Source organism: Perognathus longimembris, chromosome 2 (genome assembly GCF_023159225.1).
Source record: "Perognathus longimembris pacificus isolate PPM17 chromosome 2, ASM2315922v1, whole genome shotgun sequence".
Lineage (NCBI taxonomy): Eukaryota > Metazoa > Chordata > Mammalia > Rodentia > Heteromyidae > Perognathus > Perognathus longimembris.
In genome coordinates, this window is record NC_063162.1 from 116,476,709 (window position 1) to 116,497,108 (window position 20,400).

Here is a 20,400-nt window from a genome sequence, read left to right on the forward strand (position 1 = left end):
TATCTGCAGTTCCATCTACTCATAAGGTGGACATAGGAGGATTATTTGAGGCCAGCCAGGACAAAAACTGAAACCTTACCCCTAAAACAAGACAGACATGGAGTTCATGCCTGCATCCCGGTCTACTCAGGAGGTGGAAGTAGGAGGATTACAGTCCCAAGACTGGCCCAAGGAAAAAGAAGCTGAGCCCCTCTCTGAAAAGTAAACTGAAGTGGCTCAGGTAGCAGAGTGCCTGCATGGCAAACCATGAGGCCTTGTGTTCAAACCTCCAGTACGACCAAGAAGACAAAAAAAGCTGTATACAGTTGGTAGCATGCATGTATAGTATGCAGAAGACCCTAGCTTCCATCCTTAAAACCACAGGGGAACAGGAGTTTTAAAAAGGGGTAGTTGGGGAGATGATATAGATGGCAGATGTAAAGTCACAGGCTGACCAAAAACTAAGAATTATCATAAAGTAACAGTAGAAGCCATTTAAAAGGAGCCATTATTCTTCCAGCACTGCTTGTCATTTGAATTCTGATTATACTTTTGCAAAGTATATTCATAGTATACACTTTACATCATTGAATGATAAATAGCTCTGAGAGTAGATGTACTTTTTGAATATGTATGGAGAAGGAAATGTAGTAAAGGCCTGGAATTTGCTTCTGAAAAGGGTGGGAGTTTTTAAAGCACAACTTTATTTTTACTTGTGCTGAAAACAAAATTGAATGGTATTAATGGGTAGTTATGAAATTCAAGGTGATAGAAAGGTTAGGGTAGAAATGAAGCAGCAGTTGTAGATTTAGAACAAACATTAAGGAACTGGAAACATGGCTCAAGTGATAAGAGACCAGCCTTGAGAGAAAAAGCTTTGCAAGATGACAAGGCTCAGAGTTTAAGCCCTAGTTACGAAACAAGAAATGAAATAATTGGTCAAGTTTGGGGTAATAATGATGAAGAATTTACCTCTTAAGAAATTGTCATAATATGAGAATGTAAAAGTTTAGCATACCAGAAAGAATAGTTATATTGGAGTGAAGAATGAATGTAGAAGTAGAGATAACAGTTTGCAAAACTGGCCACTGGAAAATGATCAGTGAAGGAATCTGAAAGAGTTTTGGGCCTTGGATTGGGTATTAGGGTCAAATGAAAGGGATAGTTGTGTGTGTGTGTGTGTGTGTGTGTGTGTGTTTACCTCAAGTTAATGTTTTCCTTAATGCATATTCTTTTTAATTATCTTCTGAGCCTGTTACAGAAGAGACCTTACATGCAGGTACTAGAAACACTTAATAACTACTGAATTTATTGCCCCTTGATCTTGGACCTCCAAGCTCCAAATTTCATAGGTTTAAAATTCAAATCTCAGCTGGCTATTGGTGACTCATGCTTGGAATCCTAGCTACTCAGAGGGCTGAAATCTGAGAGTTGAGGTTTGAAGCCAGCCAGGGCAAAAACATATGTGATAATCTTATTCCTAATTAATTATCAAAAAAAAAAAAAAAAACCGTAAATGGAGCTGTGGCACAAGTCTAGAGCCCTAGCCTTGAGCAAAAGAAACTCAGGGAGGGACAGCACCCAGGCCATATTCCCAGCCCCTAAAATGGAGATTTTTGAAACTGAGAATTTAGTCATTCAGTATATTGTGAACTAAACACTTCAACAGAAATGAGCTTTAAGCTTTAAAGTAGAACTTATATTTTATTTTCTTTACTGTGTATTTCCTTATGAAAAAGTGTTTTTCACCATTCCTTTTTATTTTAGGACTTTTCTTTTTGGTAGAGATGGAAATCCTAATAAACGAAATGTGCATAATGAAACATCTATGCATTTGTTGTGTATGGGACCTCAAATTATGATATCTGAAGGAGCCCTTCATCCTCGCTTAGTACGGCCTGTGGAAGATGATTTTAGAAGAGCAGATTGTCTGCAGATGATCTTAAAATGGAAAGGAGCAAAACTTGACCAAGGAGAATATGAACGAGCAGCTATTGATGCTGTTGATAACAAAAAAAACACACCCCTTCACTATGCTGCTGCCTCAGGGATGAAAGCCTGTGTAGAGGTAAAATTTGCTTGTTAATGTAAAATTTATGTCTTAGTGATATATAGTTTAGTATTTATTTTGCTTGTCCCTTTCATCTTTCTCAAACAAAGACCTTTAAAAGTTGCTTCATCAGGTTTTGGGGCAGGGATGGAGGGAGGTAAGAGAACCCACATACATCTTCATAGTCTTTGAAATGAAAGTGCAATCAAGGTGCTGGGTCCTGATGGCTCATACCTGTAATCCTAGGTACTCAGGAGGCTTAGGTGTAAGGATTGCAGCCTGGGCAGGAAAGTTCATGAGATTCCTAACTCCATTTAGCCACCAGAAAACTGGAAGTAGAGCTGTGGCTTAAAGTACTAGAGCACTAGTCTTGAGCCCAAAAGCTTAGACAGTGCCCAGGCTCTGAGTTCAAGACCACAAGAAAAAAAATGCAATCAATAGCAATTAAGAAATTGCTAATATTGCCTAAGATGCTGATCATATTGAGAATAATAGTTTCAGTCTACCTTTTTGGGGTCATTTTAGACAAGTTGGGTATAGCAAATGTATAAATGGGACCTAGAAATTACCTAGAATTGATCATTTTACTCACCACTGGTTTAATATTACTGAATGCATTTATTGGCATCTTAAACAGCAGTTTTAAAATGTGTTTTTTATTTTAATCTGTATTAAATTATTCCTGAATACTACTATATTACATTTGTTTTTCTCTGATGCCTCACCCTAACTATTCTGAAGTTTCTTTGTGTTATATTGCTGCCTAGTTGATTTCCTCAAAGGTATATTTCAGTACTCCCTAGGTTAGAGTTTCTGAAAATATACTCAGTCTTCTTCTGTACACCTATCTTCTCTTAACTGAACTTTAGACTATTGTCTATCTCTTTTTACATTCTTTTCTCCTTCCCTATCTATCACTTTGTAGCAGCACCAAGTTAATACCACTCGTTGGCAGAATGTAAGTCTTCATTGTCTCCTCTTTGGCACCTATATTACATAGTGCTTTGTATTGAATCTCCATATTGGTATCTAATTTTCAGACCTTCTTCAAACAGAAAATTCTGGAGTTTCACAAATAGAGTATTTTAGGATTATTTGTGAGAAGAAAGTTAGAGAAGAAGAGACAAGCAGACTGAAATTGATTGAAAGTTAGAAATGATTATATGACAAACATTTCTTAAGGATAAACTAATGCTTATCAAATTCTGATTTTTTTTCATATACCATATTCAGAAATTAGTAAAGTTTTTCTGTGAATGCTTAGATAGGAAGTTTTTGGGTGACCCTGTCATTGTAGCCTGTAAATCATCATGGACAATAAGTAAACAAAGCAGAGCAGTGTTCCAATAAGACTTCATTTGTGGGTGGTACCATTTAATTTTCACATATCGTCAAATGAACCTTAGTTTTTTTCAGTTATGTAAAAATATTTCATGGCTATACAGAAGCAGTCAACAGACTGGGACAGACTCTCTCCCATGTAATGCAGCAAATGCGAAAGGAAAGCAAAGATTACTCCACACTTGAAATGCTTGTTTTCAGTATATAGAATGCCATTGTTAATATGTAAGAAAATTAGCTTAGTTGCTGAGAATTTTTGTATTATCATTTAGATAATGAACTTTGGAGAAAAGAAAGGAAATATGTCTGATAATATGATCCAATCAAAAGTCCAGTTATACTTTCCCTTTTCATAACCTTCCTAAATCAATTCTAGTCATTAAGCATAATGATTCAGTAAATGATTGGCAGATGTTTTTTTGTTTTCATAGTGTTCTATTCTTTGTCAAACCTTTTTTTAAAAAAGATTGTACTCATATATTTTCTGTACACCTCATTTGCTTTTTTCAGAGCACTAAGTGTAACTGCTTAATGTCACATCAAATAGAGGTCACTAGAAAACTGAAGGTTGCAAGTCACACTTTTTCCTTTGCAGCCACAGAGCCTGTTTGACACTCTGGCAGCTATTAGAGGACTTCACACTTCATAGAAAAGCCATAAAAACAATTTCACAGCTTAAACTGAAGAATTTACCTAATTATATTGTATTTCTAGCACCTGGAGTTTTAAAAATAAAAAAGAATACAGGAATTGTAGTTCACCTCAACAATAGAGTAGTACATATCTCAGCCTCAATTTTCTAATTTTTAACCCAAAGTTATAATCTCATTACTGTTACTGGTTATATGTGCTAATGGGGATATTGATAAAATGGCTATTAAAAGTCTTAATACATTCTGGAAGGTTCATAGGTAGTAGTTAAGATTTAAGTGTATAAAATTTCACTTTATTAGTAGGTAGATAAGTACTCATATGGCTTTTAGGTCTGAAGCATCAGTAATTCCTACAAAACTTGTTAAATACAAATTTTTGGTACCATGAGCTTCCAGATTCTAAAGTGAAATCTCTAGGAGTAAATTCCAAGGACATTTTGTCACATGAACAAAAGGATTCTGTGATCCTTTTTAATAACAGTATTTGAGATGCAGTATTATAGTCTCAAGCTTATACAGGTTAGTGTCTTTTTAGAAGGAATAAGACAAGTGACTTAAAAGAAAGACAGAGGACATACGAGTAGAAACTACAAAGTGCCAGAGTCTAAGACTTAGTGGTTTCTTTTTCAGAAAATCAAGCCATTGAAAATTTTTAGTTGGAGAAGTAATGTTATAAAAGCAATTATAGAAATATTAGCCTAATAGAATGTTGAATAGCTTTGAATAGGATATTGCTACAGCAGTACTTCTTGTTGTTTCAAGAATTGTCCTCACAAAAAAGTAAATTTTTTTTTAAGTTAATTTTTAAAAATGGTCCTTAAGCTATTATAAATACCAGTAACCACAGAGGGAACTTGTTGAAAATACAGAAACTCAGCCCTGTATTATATAAGTGGGATAAGAATCTGTAGTTTAACAAAGTGCCAATCTCAATCATATTTACAGTTAAGATCGAGAAACACTAAGACTATATTTGTGGACCTTCTGCATTGCAATCACCTATAAAAGTTTTGCACACTTTTTACAGTCCCTACTTCAAATCTACCCAATCTTGCTATTAATATTACATCAATATTACTGTTGCTACAGTCCTCAAGCTACTCAGGTGATGCTTATGCAAATTGAAAACTTGGTGCTGGAACAAAAGTTTTAATTAAACATTTTAATTAAAATCTTTGAAAACATACTATTTAATTCTCCAGGTAACTCCAGTTTATAGCCAAGGTTAAGAACAAGTATGCCAGGGGAAATAGTAGGAATTAAATATTAGGATATTAGGGACATCATGAAGAACTAGTATCATTGAATGACAATTAAAAAAAAAAAAGGAAGGGAGAGAAATACATAAAATGATGGAGGCTTTAAAATGGCAGTTTTGACAGTGAGGTATCTTTGAAACCATTTCCTCTTTGATTTTTCCACATTTTCTATCATTGTTCTTGTATATATAACTAGAGTAAAATAAATTAACATTTTTAAATAAAATAAGCATTATTTTTTGAGCAACTTGGAAGCCAAACAATTACCAGACATTGGAAAAGTGGAAGAATTAGTTTGAAGAAAGGGAACATATTTATTGAGTCTTTGTTTAGAAGGATAGAGATTAAGGTCTTAGATTGTCCACAGGAATTGGTAGACAGGCTTTTGCAGTTTGAAAATAAGGAATGTAGGGGCTGGGAATATGGCCTAGTGGCATGAGTGCTTGCCTTGTATACATGAAGCCCTGGGTTTGATTCCCCAGCACCACATATATACAAAATGGCCAGAAGTGGCGCTGTGTGGCTCAAGTGGCAGAGTGCTAGCCTTGAGCACAAAGAAGCCAGGGACAGTGCTCAGGCCTTGAGTCCAAGCCCAGGACTGGCAAAAAAAAAAAAAAAAAGAAAAGAAAAGAACGAATGTAGATTTGAGATTGAGTGTTATCTACAGAATTGATAACTAAAAGTAAGATAATATATAAATGAGAGATAAAGGAAGACTTTAAGTTATAGATAAAATAGTGTTCAAGTCACAACACCAATTTAGGGATTACCCATTGTTTGAAGAGGGTAAAATAAGAAGGAATATGAAGGAAAAAAAAAAAGAACCAGACCAAAATGGTACAGTGCCGTGGATGCTAGGAGGAGAATTTTGAGACAAAGAGAAGGTCTCAGACCTATAATGCCTCGTATACATGAGGCCCTGGGTTCGATTCCCCAGCACCACATATACAGAAAATGGCCAGAAGTGGCGCTGTGGCTCAAGTGGCAGAGTGCTATCCTTGAGCAAGAAGAAGCCAGGGACAGTGCTCAGGCCCTGAGTTCAAGGCCCAGCACTGGCCAAAAAAAAAAAAAAAAAAAAAAGGAAGTAGCAGGATAGCAGTATTAAACTAAAGCCCAGTGCCAAGAACTAATACAGTGAATAAGGGAGATAAAGAAAGCAATTGCATGCTCAAGATTATACAGAATACACAGATACAGATTAAGCCAGGGGCTGGTGACTTATGCCTGTTAACCCTAGCTACTCAGGAGGCTGAGATCTGAGGATTGAGGTTTGAAGCCAGCCAGGGCAGAAAAGTCTGAGAGACTGTTATCTCCACTTAATCACAGAAAAAGCTGGAAGTGGTGCTGTAGCTCAGTTGGTAGAGTGCTAGCCTTGAACAAAATGAGCTTAGTGATACTGCCCAGGCCCAGAATTGAAGGCCTTGGACAAGGGAAAAAAAAATACACAGATGGGAGAAATGGTAATGTTAGGAACCAATAAAGATTTTAGGACCCAGTTTGATTTATACCTTTTCACAAAATGTGTCTCATTTTACAGACAGAGCTATATAAACTTGATATGTGAAGTAGTTAAATGACTTGCTTAAGAGTCACCAGCCCATTTACATTATACATCAAAACCATGGGGCTGGATTTGTCTTCAATATTATTGGTTACTCCTCTTCTTCTGGAATTGTTTATGGAAAGAAGGGTAGAATAGAAGAGCAGATGTTTTCACAGAGATAATTTTGATGTGAACTTTTTCTTCTAAAATAGAACATTTCATGTACCTCTAAATGTTTGAGATAAGCTAAAAAGTACATTATGAATAAAATATTTAGTCTTCCTATTTAGGATTGTTTCCTTAGCTTATTTGAGAGCCAGGAAAATGACAGTAGGGGTGCTTTAGTTGAAGCATTTTAAAAGGAGCAGATATAACTCATTTTGTCAAAGTGAAACAACTGACTTTTTGCAGCAACACTGTTGTATCTTCCACTCACTGGTATTCCTCTCATCAATCTCCACAAGTCGGAAACTAAAGTATTTTTTAATATTTTATTCTCCAATGTCAGACCATACAGTTCTTAGCTAGTTTCTGTGCCAAAGGTAGCATACAGGATTTTCTTCACTACGGCAAATGCTACAAATATTGGTTTCTTCATTCCATCACTGTTTAAGGTTTCCTACAGATAACAATTGTAGCAACAAGATATAAAGGTCTTTGTGGGGGGTCCCTACCCACTCTAACAAAGATCACTTGATGACTTCTTGCAAGGCAGATTGTCAAACTCAGCAGGTTTTAACAATGGTTAGCAGTGACTTAATTCCACAGTGAATGAATTCTACACTTTTTACATACCTTTTAAAGGATATTCTCTTTACCAAGTTTCTGTTAGGGCACAACTTCTGAAATTTTATTGTCTTTGATTTTTGTTAAGGAAGACTAGGGCATTAAGATAATTTGTCTTAGCCAGGAGCAGGTGGCTCACACCTGCAATCCTAGCTACTGGGGCAGAGATCTGAGGATCACAGTTCAAAGTCCAGCCCAGTCAGAGAAGTCTGTATGGCTCTTATCTCTAATAAACTGCTCAGAAAAGGCTGGAAGTAGTGCTGTTGCTCAGCTGGTAGAGGACTAGCCTTGAGCCATGTAGAGCCATGTAGAGGACAGCACCCAGGTCCCTAAGTTCAGGCCCCAAGATGAGAAAAAAAAAAAGATAGTTTGTCTGGTTAGCTGATATTTTGTATCTGTTAGGTGGTAATATATTGTGAGAGTAAATCAAGTCATAACTTTAAAAACTGTCTTAATATTTATTTTATTTTAGAAATTGTATACCAGGTGTCAGTGGCTCACACCTATAAGCCTGGTTATTCAGGAGACAACTAAAGATCACAGTTTGAAGCCAGCCCAGGCAGCAAAGTCCATGAGACTTTAATCTCCCCCCCCCAAAAAAAAACACCCCAAAAAACAAAAAATAGAAGTGGATCTGTGGCTCAAGTGGTAGAGTACTATCAGGGACAGCGCCTAGGCCTTGAGTTCAAGCCTTGGCACCCACCAAAAAAGAAACAGAAAAGAAAAAGGAAAACCATATTGTAAACTCAAAATAGCAAACTGGAGAACAAAATCAGCTGTCCTAGTCCTAAGCCTATCAGGCGCAAATAGTTTACTTTGCATTTAGGTATTAGATAACATCTTACTGTTGTTACCATCCATAAGTATGTGGACTTTCTACAAGTTCTAGTATTGAAAGATTAGTTAATGTAAATATGTCAGTTTCCAAAGCTATATTGGTTGTGCTCTTCAGTTATTTTTTCTCAAAGGTTTATCTGCTTAAGAATCTCCAGAAGGCCAGAATCAAATTCTGATGCAGAAATAGGGACTGTGAGAGGGTTGGATGGTCAAACTTAGATTTTGCATTTCTAACTAACTAGGAAGTTAGATACTACTGGTTCCTGAAGATACCATAACTAAAGGTTATACTGTCAGTGGTAAATACCAGCAAATAAGACTTTGCCCTCTCACTCTAGAAGTGGCTTCAACAGTGATTGCTTGGTGCAATCCTCAGCAGACATTTTTCCATAAAAGATCAGATTGTACTTTAAAGTTTATAGTTATAAGTCTATATTTCAGATTTTTGTTTGATTGCTTATTTTTACAACCTAAAAAAAGAATAAACCTTTTTAGCTCTGAGACATATCCCTGACCTAGAGCAAGTAGCTGAAGACAATTGGGCGCCAGTAGCTTATTATGCCTATAATCCTAGCTACTCAAGAAGCTGAGATCTGAGGATCAAGGTTTGAAGACAGCCTGGGCATAAAAGTTTGTATGTGAGACTTAGTCGCCAATTAACTACCAGAAAAGCCAAATGTAGAGCTGTGGGTCAAGGGGTGAAGTGCTAGCCTTCAGTGGAAAAAAACCTCAGGGACAATGCCCAGGCCCCTTTTGAGGCCAAGACCAGGAAAAAGAAATATGAAGAAAAACCTACTTATCAAGTTATCCTCTTGCCCCCTGGCCTGACATTGTTACATATCTTGTTTTGTGGTGATGATGATGATGATGATGATGATGATGATGATGATGATGATGATGATTTTGGTGGGGAAGCTTGAACTCAAGGCCTGGATCCTGTCCCTTAGCTTCTTTATTCAAGAGTGGTGTTCTGCCATTTGAGCCATACCTCCATGTCTTTTTTTCAATATTTTTGTTTGATAGGCATTTATAACATCTCATTCATAGACTTAAGAATAGACCTGTCAGCTTATAAAAGACATATATAAAAACTTTTAACATAGACACACCATGATCTTACATACTAGGGACAGTGGCACCTGCTCTAAGCACCACACTTGGCAGTGTCTTCCATGGGGGCAGTGCAAGGAGGCCATTTGGCACCCACCATGCTTCCATTTTTCCATCCAGATACAATTGAACTCCAGATCATATGGAACAGTGCAGTGATACAAAGGGTATAGAAATCATTCTAAAGCTTTCTGTTTGTTCCTTTTTTTTTTTTTAAGAAAACCAGAAATATAGCAACAATTTAATAGAATAAAACTTTTAAAAGATCACGCTCAAAGCCCTGGGCGGAGTCTGGTTTTTTAATGGCTAACCATAGATAAGAATCTCGTAGATAGTTGGGCACCATGGTTTACGCCTGTAATCCTAGCAACTCAGGAGGCTGAGATCTGAGGGTCGCAGTCAAAGCCAGCCCAAGCAGGAAACTCCTTGAGACTTTTAGCTCCAGTAAACTACTTAAGAAATCAGGAAGTGGCACTGTGGCTAAAATGGTAGAGTGTTCATCTTGAGCCAAAAAAAAAGCTCAGGGACAGCACCTAAGCCCAGAGTTCAAGCCCCAGAACCAGTACAAAAAAAAAAGAAGAATATCATGGATTTTACTGCCTAGACTGGTTTTGAACCGCAGTCATCAAATCTCAGCCTTCTGAGTAGCTAAGATTGCAGATACGAGCTCTCAGTACCTAGCTTGTCTTGACTTTGTTGAGATAATGTTGGAGAATTTTGAGAATTCCAGGCCCAGTGAACTTTATAAAGTCTGCGTTTGTTGGTAGACGAACAAGGTAAAATAAGTTGATAGAAAATGAAAAAAAACTTCTGCCATTTTGATTACCCCTCATACAGAATTCAAACCTCTAAAAAGTACTTATGTTTATGCCATAAAGAGTGCCTGAGCAGAACTTTAAGATGTATTTGACTTTTTTAGTTTATTTACTAGGCCTGCACAAAATGAATCAGTACCATATCCATGGTTAAAACTTGGCCACAGTTGTATCTAATTCACAAATACTGCTTATTATTAGCTAAGTAACTTTGGTCAAGTTCCTTAACTTTTCTGAGATAATGCCTCTACTACACAGAACTGTTAATGCTGAAGTGCTTAGTGTAGTGCATGTCACTTAAAAAACAACACATGGCGACTTTATACAGTATTGTAAAACTATATTATTGTGAGTATAATTGAATTCTATGAAAGAATCTTCATGACTAATTGTTAGGTGGTCCTTCAAATATGACTTTAGAACATGTCTTTCAAAGGCATACACATCCTCCCTAATGTCTCTTCAAGCACAGTAGGAAATCTTGAATCTACCACCCTTAAAAACAACATATTTAACTTCTGTAAACCCACAAAAATTTAGTCCTCACATTATTTCACATATCTTTAAAGGCAGGGTTTCTTTGTGCCAAATAGAGATTATGTGATAGTATATCTTCCCAATTTATTCTCATCATTTATTTTAAGGAATATTGAAAACAGTTTTACCTCATTGACTTGTTTATAGTATTTTAATTCCAGTGTTTCACAGATAATGAATAATACAAGTGAAAATTTTTGTTTACCCTGTCAGGACATCCCAGTTTTAGTGTTAAAAGTAACAGTGTCCACATTGTTTTTCTTGTTTAAGAGTGGTAGGGTGGTCATAAGATACATAAATGTATTAATTGAAATATAGTAGATTTAGGGGAGGAGGGAGAATGCAGTCAAAAATTCAATGTATATCCTTCAAACTTTTAAGAAAAGTGAGGAAGGGTTGGGTTGGGAGGGATTGGTGAGGATGTTGATCAAAACTCACTGTATTTATCAACTGCTTTTCTGAATGGCAACTCCTTTGTACAACTACTTATTTAAAGATAATAAAATATTTAAATAAATTAAAGGGTAGATGTGATAATACATGTCTGTAGTACTAGCATTCAGGTGGCTGTGACAGGATGATTGTAAATTCAAGGCTAGTTTGATGCATAGAGAGACCCTCTTTCAGATATAATAGTTATAGAAATTATAAGAAAATATAACTTTACAGCAATAAATAACTAAAATTTTAAGTAAAACTATTTGAAAGATGTCAGAATTCTTAAGAATCTTTTAAACCTTGAAGAACTGTTACTTTTGTTGTTTTTACTAAAGGAAATAATTACTAAAACATGAATTGCTAATCTCAATCAGAAGCTACTACTGTACATATATCATTTCAAATAGAGTATACATATGTACTTATGTTGTATTTAATATCAATACTAATATATGTTTCAATAAGCTTTTGAGAAAAAACTCTCTTAGCTTTTAGTAAAACATGGAGGAGACTTGTTTGCTGAGAATGAAAATAAAGATACTCCTTGTGATTGTGCGGAGAAGCAACACCACAAAGATCTGGCCCTCAATCTGGAATCTCAGATGGTATTTTCACGGGACCCTGATGCTGAAGAAATAGAAGCTGAATATGCTGCATTAGACAAACGAGAGGTGAGGTTAACTTTAAAAAATAATTAGATGTAATAATTATTTTATATTCAATTTTTATGTATTCTTAACACTCAGTTTATATGGTCATCTTATCCATATACTTAATATCTTATTATCTCCATAGCAATAAATATAAAACTATATCTAGAAAACCTGGGGATAGGCCTGGGGATATGGCCTAGTGATAGAGTGCTTGCCTCGTATACCTTAAGCCCTGGATTCGATTCCTGTGGCTCAAGTTGTACAGTACTAGCCTGGAGCAAAAAGAAGCCAGGGACAGTACTCGGGCCCTTAGTTCAAGCCCCAGGACTGGCAAAAAAAAACAAAAACCCAAACAAAACAAAAACCTGGGGATAGGATATTTTCCCTCACATGTGAATGTATTTATAGTACTAACATAGAGATACAAATATGTGATATAACTGCTGCCCGTTCCTTACTACTACTACTACAGGGTCTATTCTTCCTGTTCATCCTTTTCTCTATCTCTTTTAGGTTCTTCTTACTAATAAACATGTTTTTGGTAACAAAAAACAAACTATAAAACAGCCTCTTACCATTCATTTCCATCATTATGCCTCCTTTATTATAGCCCTATGTCTTTATAGAGGAAAAATAAAACAAGCATTATCTTTGTACCTGCCAATTCCTCACTCTTCATTCTCAGTCAGTACCTTGTCACATCCTTTTTACTAAGATGAAACTACATTTGGCATGAACTTATATATTGCCAAATTCAGTAGGTCCTTTTCTTTTTTCATCTTACTTGAATTCTCAGCACTACTTTGGCACACTTGACCTCAAACTCTCTCCCTGGGGAAACATTCTTTGGCTTCACATATAGTATTCTCTTATGCCATCCCTGTCTCAGTAAACATTTCCTCTACCTACTGAGTTGCCCAACCATAAATACAGATGACATTCTTTCATTCTTCACATCTCCTTAACCATTACATCCTTACAGTTCAAGAAATCCTGTTGCGTTTACTTCCCAAAAACATAACCTAACTCTTTTCATTCCAGTGTGCTAAGCCCAAGACTCTCATAATGCTACTTCTTATCTGAACTGTGTAGATTATTCTTTTTTTTTTTTTTTTTTTTTTTGGCCAGTCCTGGGCCAGACTCAGGGCCTGAGCACTGTCCCTGGCTTCTTCCCGCTCAAGGCTAGCACTCTGCCACTTGAGCCACAGCGCCGCTTCTGGCCGTTTTCTGTATATGTGGTGCTGGGGAATCGAACCTAGGGCCTCGTGTATCCGAGGCAGGCACTCTTGCCACTAGGCTATATCCCCAGCCCTAGATTATTCTTAAATGAAGAAATTATACCACAGTGAATGTTATTCCCCCCCAAATCTGATCCTCAGTGTTTGTTTTCTGTTAAATTGTTAGTTTATATATGTATCATCCCACATTGTTTGCTTTATTTTTGAATTCTTAACAGTTTCAAGGTATAATATTTCATATAATGGCTCAAATAACTGAAATTCTTCAAATTAAATTTCTTTACCTTTTTGTTTCTTTTAAAAAAATTTAGTATTTATTCAGTTTTTATTCAGACTTGTTTATTCAGTTTGTGTACACATAGAAAGAAAGAGTGCCTATTTCTGGGCATTTTGTCAATATACCCTTCAACACTGATATTGAATCCATACAGGACCTTGAGTGGTACTTGTACCCCTCAACCATTTTTATAAGGAAAATAAATCAAAATGTGTGAATAACTTGTCAGGGTCAAATAAGCTCAACTTTATTCTTACGACTTTAAAACCAAACATCTTTTGTTTGAGACATTGTTTAACTTTGATCAATCCATGATGTTTGAGCCAAACCCAAATTGTTACTATAGTGTAGTCATTTAGTAGGATGATAACAATTAAACATTAACATTTCAGAAATAATATTGATATGGTTGGTTTTATGATTGTGTATTTAGTTCTTCCCCAAAATATCTTAATTTAATTGAAAGTTAAAACATAATAGAACTTATCAGGAGAGAGAAAAGCAATTTAAAAATTAAAAAATTATTGGAACTAATTAACAGATTTTTTTAAAGTTTTTATTATAAAACTGATGTACAGAGAGGTTACAGTTTCATACGTTAGGCATTGGATACATTTCTTGTACTGTTTGTTACCTTGTCCCTCATACCCCCCTCCCCCCTCCCCCTTACCCTTTCCCCCCCTGAGGTGTTCAGTTCACTTACACCAAACAGTTTTGCAAGTATTGCTTTTGTAGGTGTTTCTCTTTTTTTACCCTGTGTCTCTCAATTTTAGTATTCCCTTTCAATTTCCTAGTTCTAATACCAGTATACATGGTTTCCAATATACTCAGATAAGATTACAGAGATAGTGTAGATACAATCACAAGAAGGTGATACAAGAACATCATCAATAGTAGAAGCTACAGATACACATGGGATGTTGAAAGTAGTTACAACTGTGATATAACAATCATTTCCATAAAATGGAGTTCATTAACCTAAATGAATTTATAACTATAATAAACTATTACATTAAGTTTTGTAAAGTTAAGAACAGTTTGCTTAGTTATTTTGTATAAAACAACTACTAAGTAAAGGAGAAAAGAATGAAATGATTATTTGATTATTGTGTTTTAGCATACTTACTTTACTATTATTTTTCTATTTTTATGTAATTCCTGAAATTTGAATTTTTTTTAATTTAATTTTATTGTCAAGGTGATGTACAGAGAGGTTACACTTATATACATAAGGTAGTGAGTACATTTCTTGTCATACTTGTTACTCCCTCCCTCATTTTTCCCCCTCTTTCCCTCCCCATGTCTCCTCTCCTCCATTAGTTGTACAGTTAATTTCTAACATATTGTCTTGTGAGTATCACTGTTGTATTGGTTTGCCCTTTATCCTTTTTTTCACCATTTTGATGGTCCCCTTCTCTTCCCTAATTCAGATAAACATATGTACAACACTCAGGGCACTGAAATCAAATACAGTAACAACAGGGGATAAATCATAGAAAAGAAAAAAAAAACTCACATAGTACATTTAAAATAACAACAATAAAAAACTCTTATATTCATATCTTAGAGTTCATTTCCCTTAGCATCATCTTATATGGTCATATATGTACATAGGTATTGAGCTATTGTAATCCTCTGCCAGGACTATCCTAGACATTTACTAATTATTACCAAAAAGGGGGAAACCGTGAATCTCTGTTTCTTTGAGTCTGGCTTACTTCTTTTTTTTTTTTTTTGGCCAGTCCTGGGCCTTGGACTCAGGGCCTGAGCACTGTCCCTGGCTTCTTCCCGCTCTAGGCTAGCACTCTGCCACTTGAGCCACAGCGCAGCTTCTGGCCGTTTTCTGTATATGTGGTGCTGGGGAATCGAACCTAGGGCCTCGTGTATCCGAGGCAGGCACTCTTGCCACTAGGCTATATCCCCAGCCCCTGGCTTACTTCTTAATATGATTTTTTCAAAGTCTTTCCATTTTCTTATGAATAGAGCAATGTCTTTCTTTCTTATGGAAACATAAAATTCCATAGTGTATATATACACCACAGTTTCTTGATCCATTCATCTTCTGAGGGGCATCTGTGTTGGTTCCATAGTTTAGCTATGGTAAATAATGCTATAATGAACATGGTTGTACTGGTAGCTTTAGTATAGCTTTATTTGTGATCCTTTGAGTAAATGCCCAGAAGTAGGGTTGCTGGGTCATAGAGGAGCTCTATGTTTAATCATTTGAGGAACCTCCATACTGCTGTCCAGAGTTGTTGAGCAAGTTTACACTCCCACCAACATTGTAGTAGTACTCCATTTTGGCCACATCCCCACCAGCATCTGTTGTTATTAGTTTTTTTGATAATGCTGGGTTGAAGTGAAATCTCAATGTTGTTTTGATTTGCATTTCTTTCATGGCCAGAGATGTTGAACATTTCTTCATATGTCTATTGGCCATTCTTATTTCCTCTTCAGAGAAGTCTCCCTTTAAGTCGTTAGCCCACTTATTGATGGGGCAGTTGTTTGGGGGGGATTTATTATTTAATGAAACAGAAGAAGTAATCCAAAAATTCATATGGAACAATAAAAGACCCTGAATAGCAAAAACAATTCTAAGCAGGTAGAACAGTGCTGGAGGAATATCAGTACCAAACTTCAAAGTGTATTACAAAGTAATAGTAATAAAAACAGCTTGGTACTAGCATGAGAATAGGCCTGAGGACCAATGGAATAGGACTGAAGACCCAGAAATGAACCCATAGACCTATGGCCACCTAATCTTTGATAAGGGAGCCATAAAAATAGGATGCAAGAAAGACTCTTCAACAAATGGTGCTGGCAGAATTGGTTAAACACCTGTAGAAAATTAAAGTTAGATTCTTATATATCACCCTGCACCAGAGTCAATTCCAAGTGGATCAAAGACCACGAGGTAAAAGTAGATACCCTGAAAACATTACAGGAAGCAACAGGAGTCTCCTTGGCACAGGTCGAAACTTTCTTAATAAAAGCCCAGAAACACAACGAATCAAAGAAAGGTTGGACAAATAGGATTGCATGAAACTGCAGAACTTCTGCATGGCAAAGGACATAGCTTGCAAGATGAAAAGAAAGCCCACAGATTGGGAGAAGATCTTTACTGGCCATACAACGGACAAAGGCCTCATATCTAAAATATACTTAGAACTCAAAAAATTAATTTCCCCCCAAACAAATCCTCACTGACTTTATTTTTAAAATATTTTTATCTTTCATGACTTTATCCCCTAAATGTTAGCAGTTTCTTTTGTCAGACTTAATCACATTCATATACCAAGTGAATTTAGTGATTTTAAAATCACTGACGTCATATTATATATTGAGTTCTACCAAATAGTTTTTCAACTTAATAAAACATGACCATGTCTCTCAAATAAGAACATACAATCTACATATTATGGTCACTCAGTTAATGATGAACAATAATAAATCAGGTGTTTTTTTGAACTTTACAGCTTGAGTTATTTTTTATTCCATTAATGATCTGGACAGTTATAACCTATAACTAATTGACACATTAAATTCTTTTCTCCATTGATTAGTTTACAAATGAGTAGAATTGAAGTTTGTATTTCTTATTTGTTTGGGTTTTTGCTATTGTTAGGTTATTTTGGGGTATACTTATTTAGTACACATAGAGGACCTGTATACTAACAATTTTTGGAAACTTCTTAATGCTGTCACTCAACAAAACAAAGACTGTTATGCTAGGAATGATTTTAGGTACTTGGAGGCTAACAGTGAGAAATTACATACACCTCCCCTCTAGTTCTTTGTATTCCACCAGGGAAAGAAAAATACATATCTATTTAAGGCTAAAAAGGAAGTGGCCCTGTGGCTCAAAGTGGTACAGCACTAGCCTTCAGTGAAAAAGCTCAGCGGCCCCAGGCCCTGAGTTCAAGCCCCATAATCAACAAAACTGAAAACAATGAGCTGGTAGCTCACCCTGTATCCTAGCTATTTAGGAGGCTCCAATCTGAGGATCACAGTTATAAGCCAGCTCAGACAGACAAATCCAAGAGGCTCTTATTTTCAGCAGAAAGCTGAACTGGACTTGGCTTTAAGTGATAGAGCATCAGTCTTGATTGAAAAAAAATAATCTAAATGGGAATGGGACCGAGAGCCCTGAATTTAAGCCTCAGTATCAACAGAAAAAAAAAACAAACCCAAAACCCTGCAAATGAGCAACTGGCATCAGTGATTCACACCTGCTACTTACTCAGGAGGCTGAGATCTGGAGGATCAGGATCTTGAGGTTAACCTTAGCAGAAATTTTCACAAGACTCCATCTCCAATAACCAGCAAAAAGCAGAGTTGGAGACATGACTCAAGTGGTAGATTGCCAGCTTAGGAAGCCATAGGCTCTGACTTCAGACCCTCTACTGCCAAAAATATACTTAATGAGAATATAATATTCAGGGTAATAACTGCTATACAGAAATGAAAACAGGTGTCAGAAGAGAGACTGAGAGAAGAAACTAACATTTCTTTTTTTTTTTTTTTTGGCCAGTCCTGGGCCTTGGACTCAGGGCCTGAGCACTGTCCCTGGCTTCTTCCCGCTCAAGGCTAGCACTCCGCCACTTGAGCCACAGCGCCGCTTCTGGCCGTTTTCTGTATATGTGGTGCTGGGGAATCGAACCTAGGGCCTCGTGTATCTGAGGCAGGCACTCTTGCCACTAGGCTATATCCCCAGCCCGAAACTAACATTTCTAACAAAACTTTTCCAACAATTAGAAAAGTATGTTCAGTTTCTTAATATCTCTAAAGAATGAACAAGGGAACTGGTGAGGATTAGACATCTGAAAGAATAGAATATATGACTATAGCTGTGTAAAGGAAGGAAAACTGAGCCATACTCTACTATGAAGTTATACCCTACTATGTTAAGAATCCTCCCTTGCCTATAATGCAGGAAAGCTCATGGTCTTTATCTGGCAGGGAACCTGCACGCTGGACATTGCTTTGCCAGGCTTCACTGTTTGACAGATTTAGCCTTTTCCGTTTTATAGAAGGATTGCCTTCCTGTTAGATCAAAGTATAGACTAGCTGAAATTTTGGTGCCCAAGCAAAAAAAGAAAACAGCTAATTGAGAGAAGAAACTAAATGGAAGCTTTTCTCTGTTTTGTTTTGTTTTTCTGTTTCACCTTCTTTTTTCCCCTAAGCGGGGGAATTAGAAATATTTCCTCTGCTGAATGTCTTTTAACCTTAAAATTTTTTTCTTCTTCTTTATTGTCAAAGAGAAGTACAGAGGGGTTTCAGTTTCCCTTTAAATTTTTTAACAGTTATTAATACTTTGGGATAAAGTCTTTTTTATAACGAACATTTCACATACACAGTCAGTTGGGGGAGGATCTACTTTCATTGTGGAAAAACAACAAAAGCAAATATATTCCTTTCATAATACCATTGTATCGATGTTCAAGAAATAATTTTTTGGAGGTAACTATCATTTTCTACATGGTATAGTAAGTAGTACAGTTTGTGTTGGGCTGTTTCTCATATCTTGAGTTGGTATTAGAGTAGGAATAGCACTGATAGATGGAGTTAGTTTCATTGTTTCTTTTTAACTCGTTTTTCTTATCAGTACTGATTCTTTTGAAGGTTATTGCTTGTCTTATGTTTTATCTGAAAATAGAAGCAGTTTATATTTGCAAGAGGAAAAAGAAAGGCACCTTCATTTTAATCCTACCTACAGAAAAGAGCTAGTGCCCATTTGGGACTGAGAAATGTATTGAAGCGCTTCACAAGACCTAATTACATTTCTGTTGGAGAGATTGAGTTGAATATGTTATATGTTCGTGAAAGCAGTGTGTCTTTGTCCTTCAAGAATTACTTTTGTTTCATCATTACCAATCGGAATTTGAAACTACGTGTGTCGGTGGCTCACGCCTGTAATCCTAGCTACTCAGGAGGCTGAGATCTGAGGATCGTGGTTTGAAGCCAGCCCGGGCAGAAAAGTACGTGAGACTCTTATCTCCAGTAAACTACCCAGAAAAAGCCAAAAGTGGCTGGGAATGTGGCTTAGCGGTAGGGTGCTTGCCTAGCATTCACGAAGCCCTGGGTTCGATTCCTCAGCACCCCATAAACAGAAGAAAAAAAAAAAAAGCCAAAAGTGGCACTGTGGCTCTAGTGGTAGAGCACGAGCCTTGAGCACAAAGAGCTTCAGGGACAACACCCAGGACATGAGTTCGAGCCCCTGGACTAGCAAAAGGAACAACAACATCAACAACAAAATGCATTCATTAATTTTTTAATCTTTATTAAAAATAAATAAAACTTTCATGGCTCAGTTGGTAGAGCTGTAGCCAGTCAACAAAAGTGTCACATACCAAGTATGAATCCTGGTCTCCAGCCAAAAAAAAGGAAAAACACTTGTGTATATTCTGTTAAAATTGAACGAAAACTATCGTTTTCCTGTTACTTCCACTATTGGTTTCTAGACAACACTAATTTGCAGTCATAATTGAATTCACCATTTTCTTTCTAATTCTTTGGCTAAAATGAATGACGTAGAATGATGGCTAACCTGAAATTTTAAGTATGTGGGAATTAAGTCCAAGAAATACACAGTTGTTCCCAGTAGGGATATCAAGAAATACTCTCATTGATGAAACAAGGTGTGGAATGATGAAATAAGGAGAGGTACCAAAGAAGTACCCCAAATCCCAAGTGTGGACTTAGAATACATTTTCTGATATGATACATCATGTATAACTTCTGTACTAGACAAGGAGTACTACACAGTTCACCATTGCAAGATTTACAAGATTTTTGCAGGGGAAAACTATCTTTTATAATTAGCTTAAATGTAAACAGTGCATCATAGGTTAAGTTTTTTTCTAAGGATAATTAAAGTTGCATTG

At 36.3% G+C, this 20,400-nt stretch overlaps 1 protein-coding gene across 8 annotated transcripts in view; it reads left to right on the plus strand.

Annotated features, from left to right (window-relative positions):
• The window catches only part of Ankib1 (ankyrin repeat and IBR domain containing 1), a 110,347-nt gene that overhangs the window by 40,347 nt on the left and 49,600 nt on the right, over positions 1–20,400 (plus strand). For 7 of the 8 annotated variants that reach the window (XM_048340003.1, XM_048340002.1, XM_048340004.1 and 4 more), the window contains 2 exons: positions 1,747–2,047; positions 11,837–12,019. In XM_048340003.1, coding sequence (XP_048195960.1) covers positions 1,747–2,047; positions 11,837–12,019 — 484 coding nt within the window. The remainder of the gene's footprint in view (positions 1–1,746; positions 2,048–11,836; positions 12,020–20,400) is intronic. The other variant, XM_048340001.1, reaches the window with a different exon arrangement.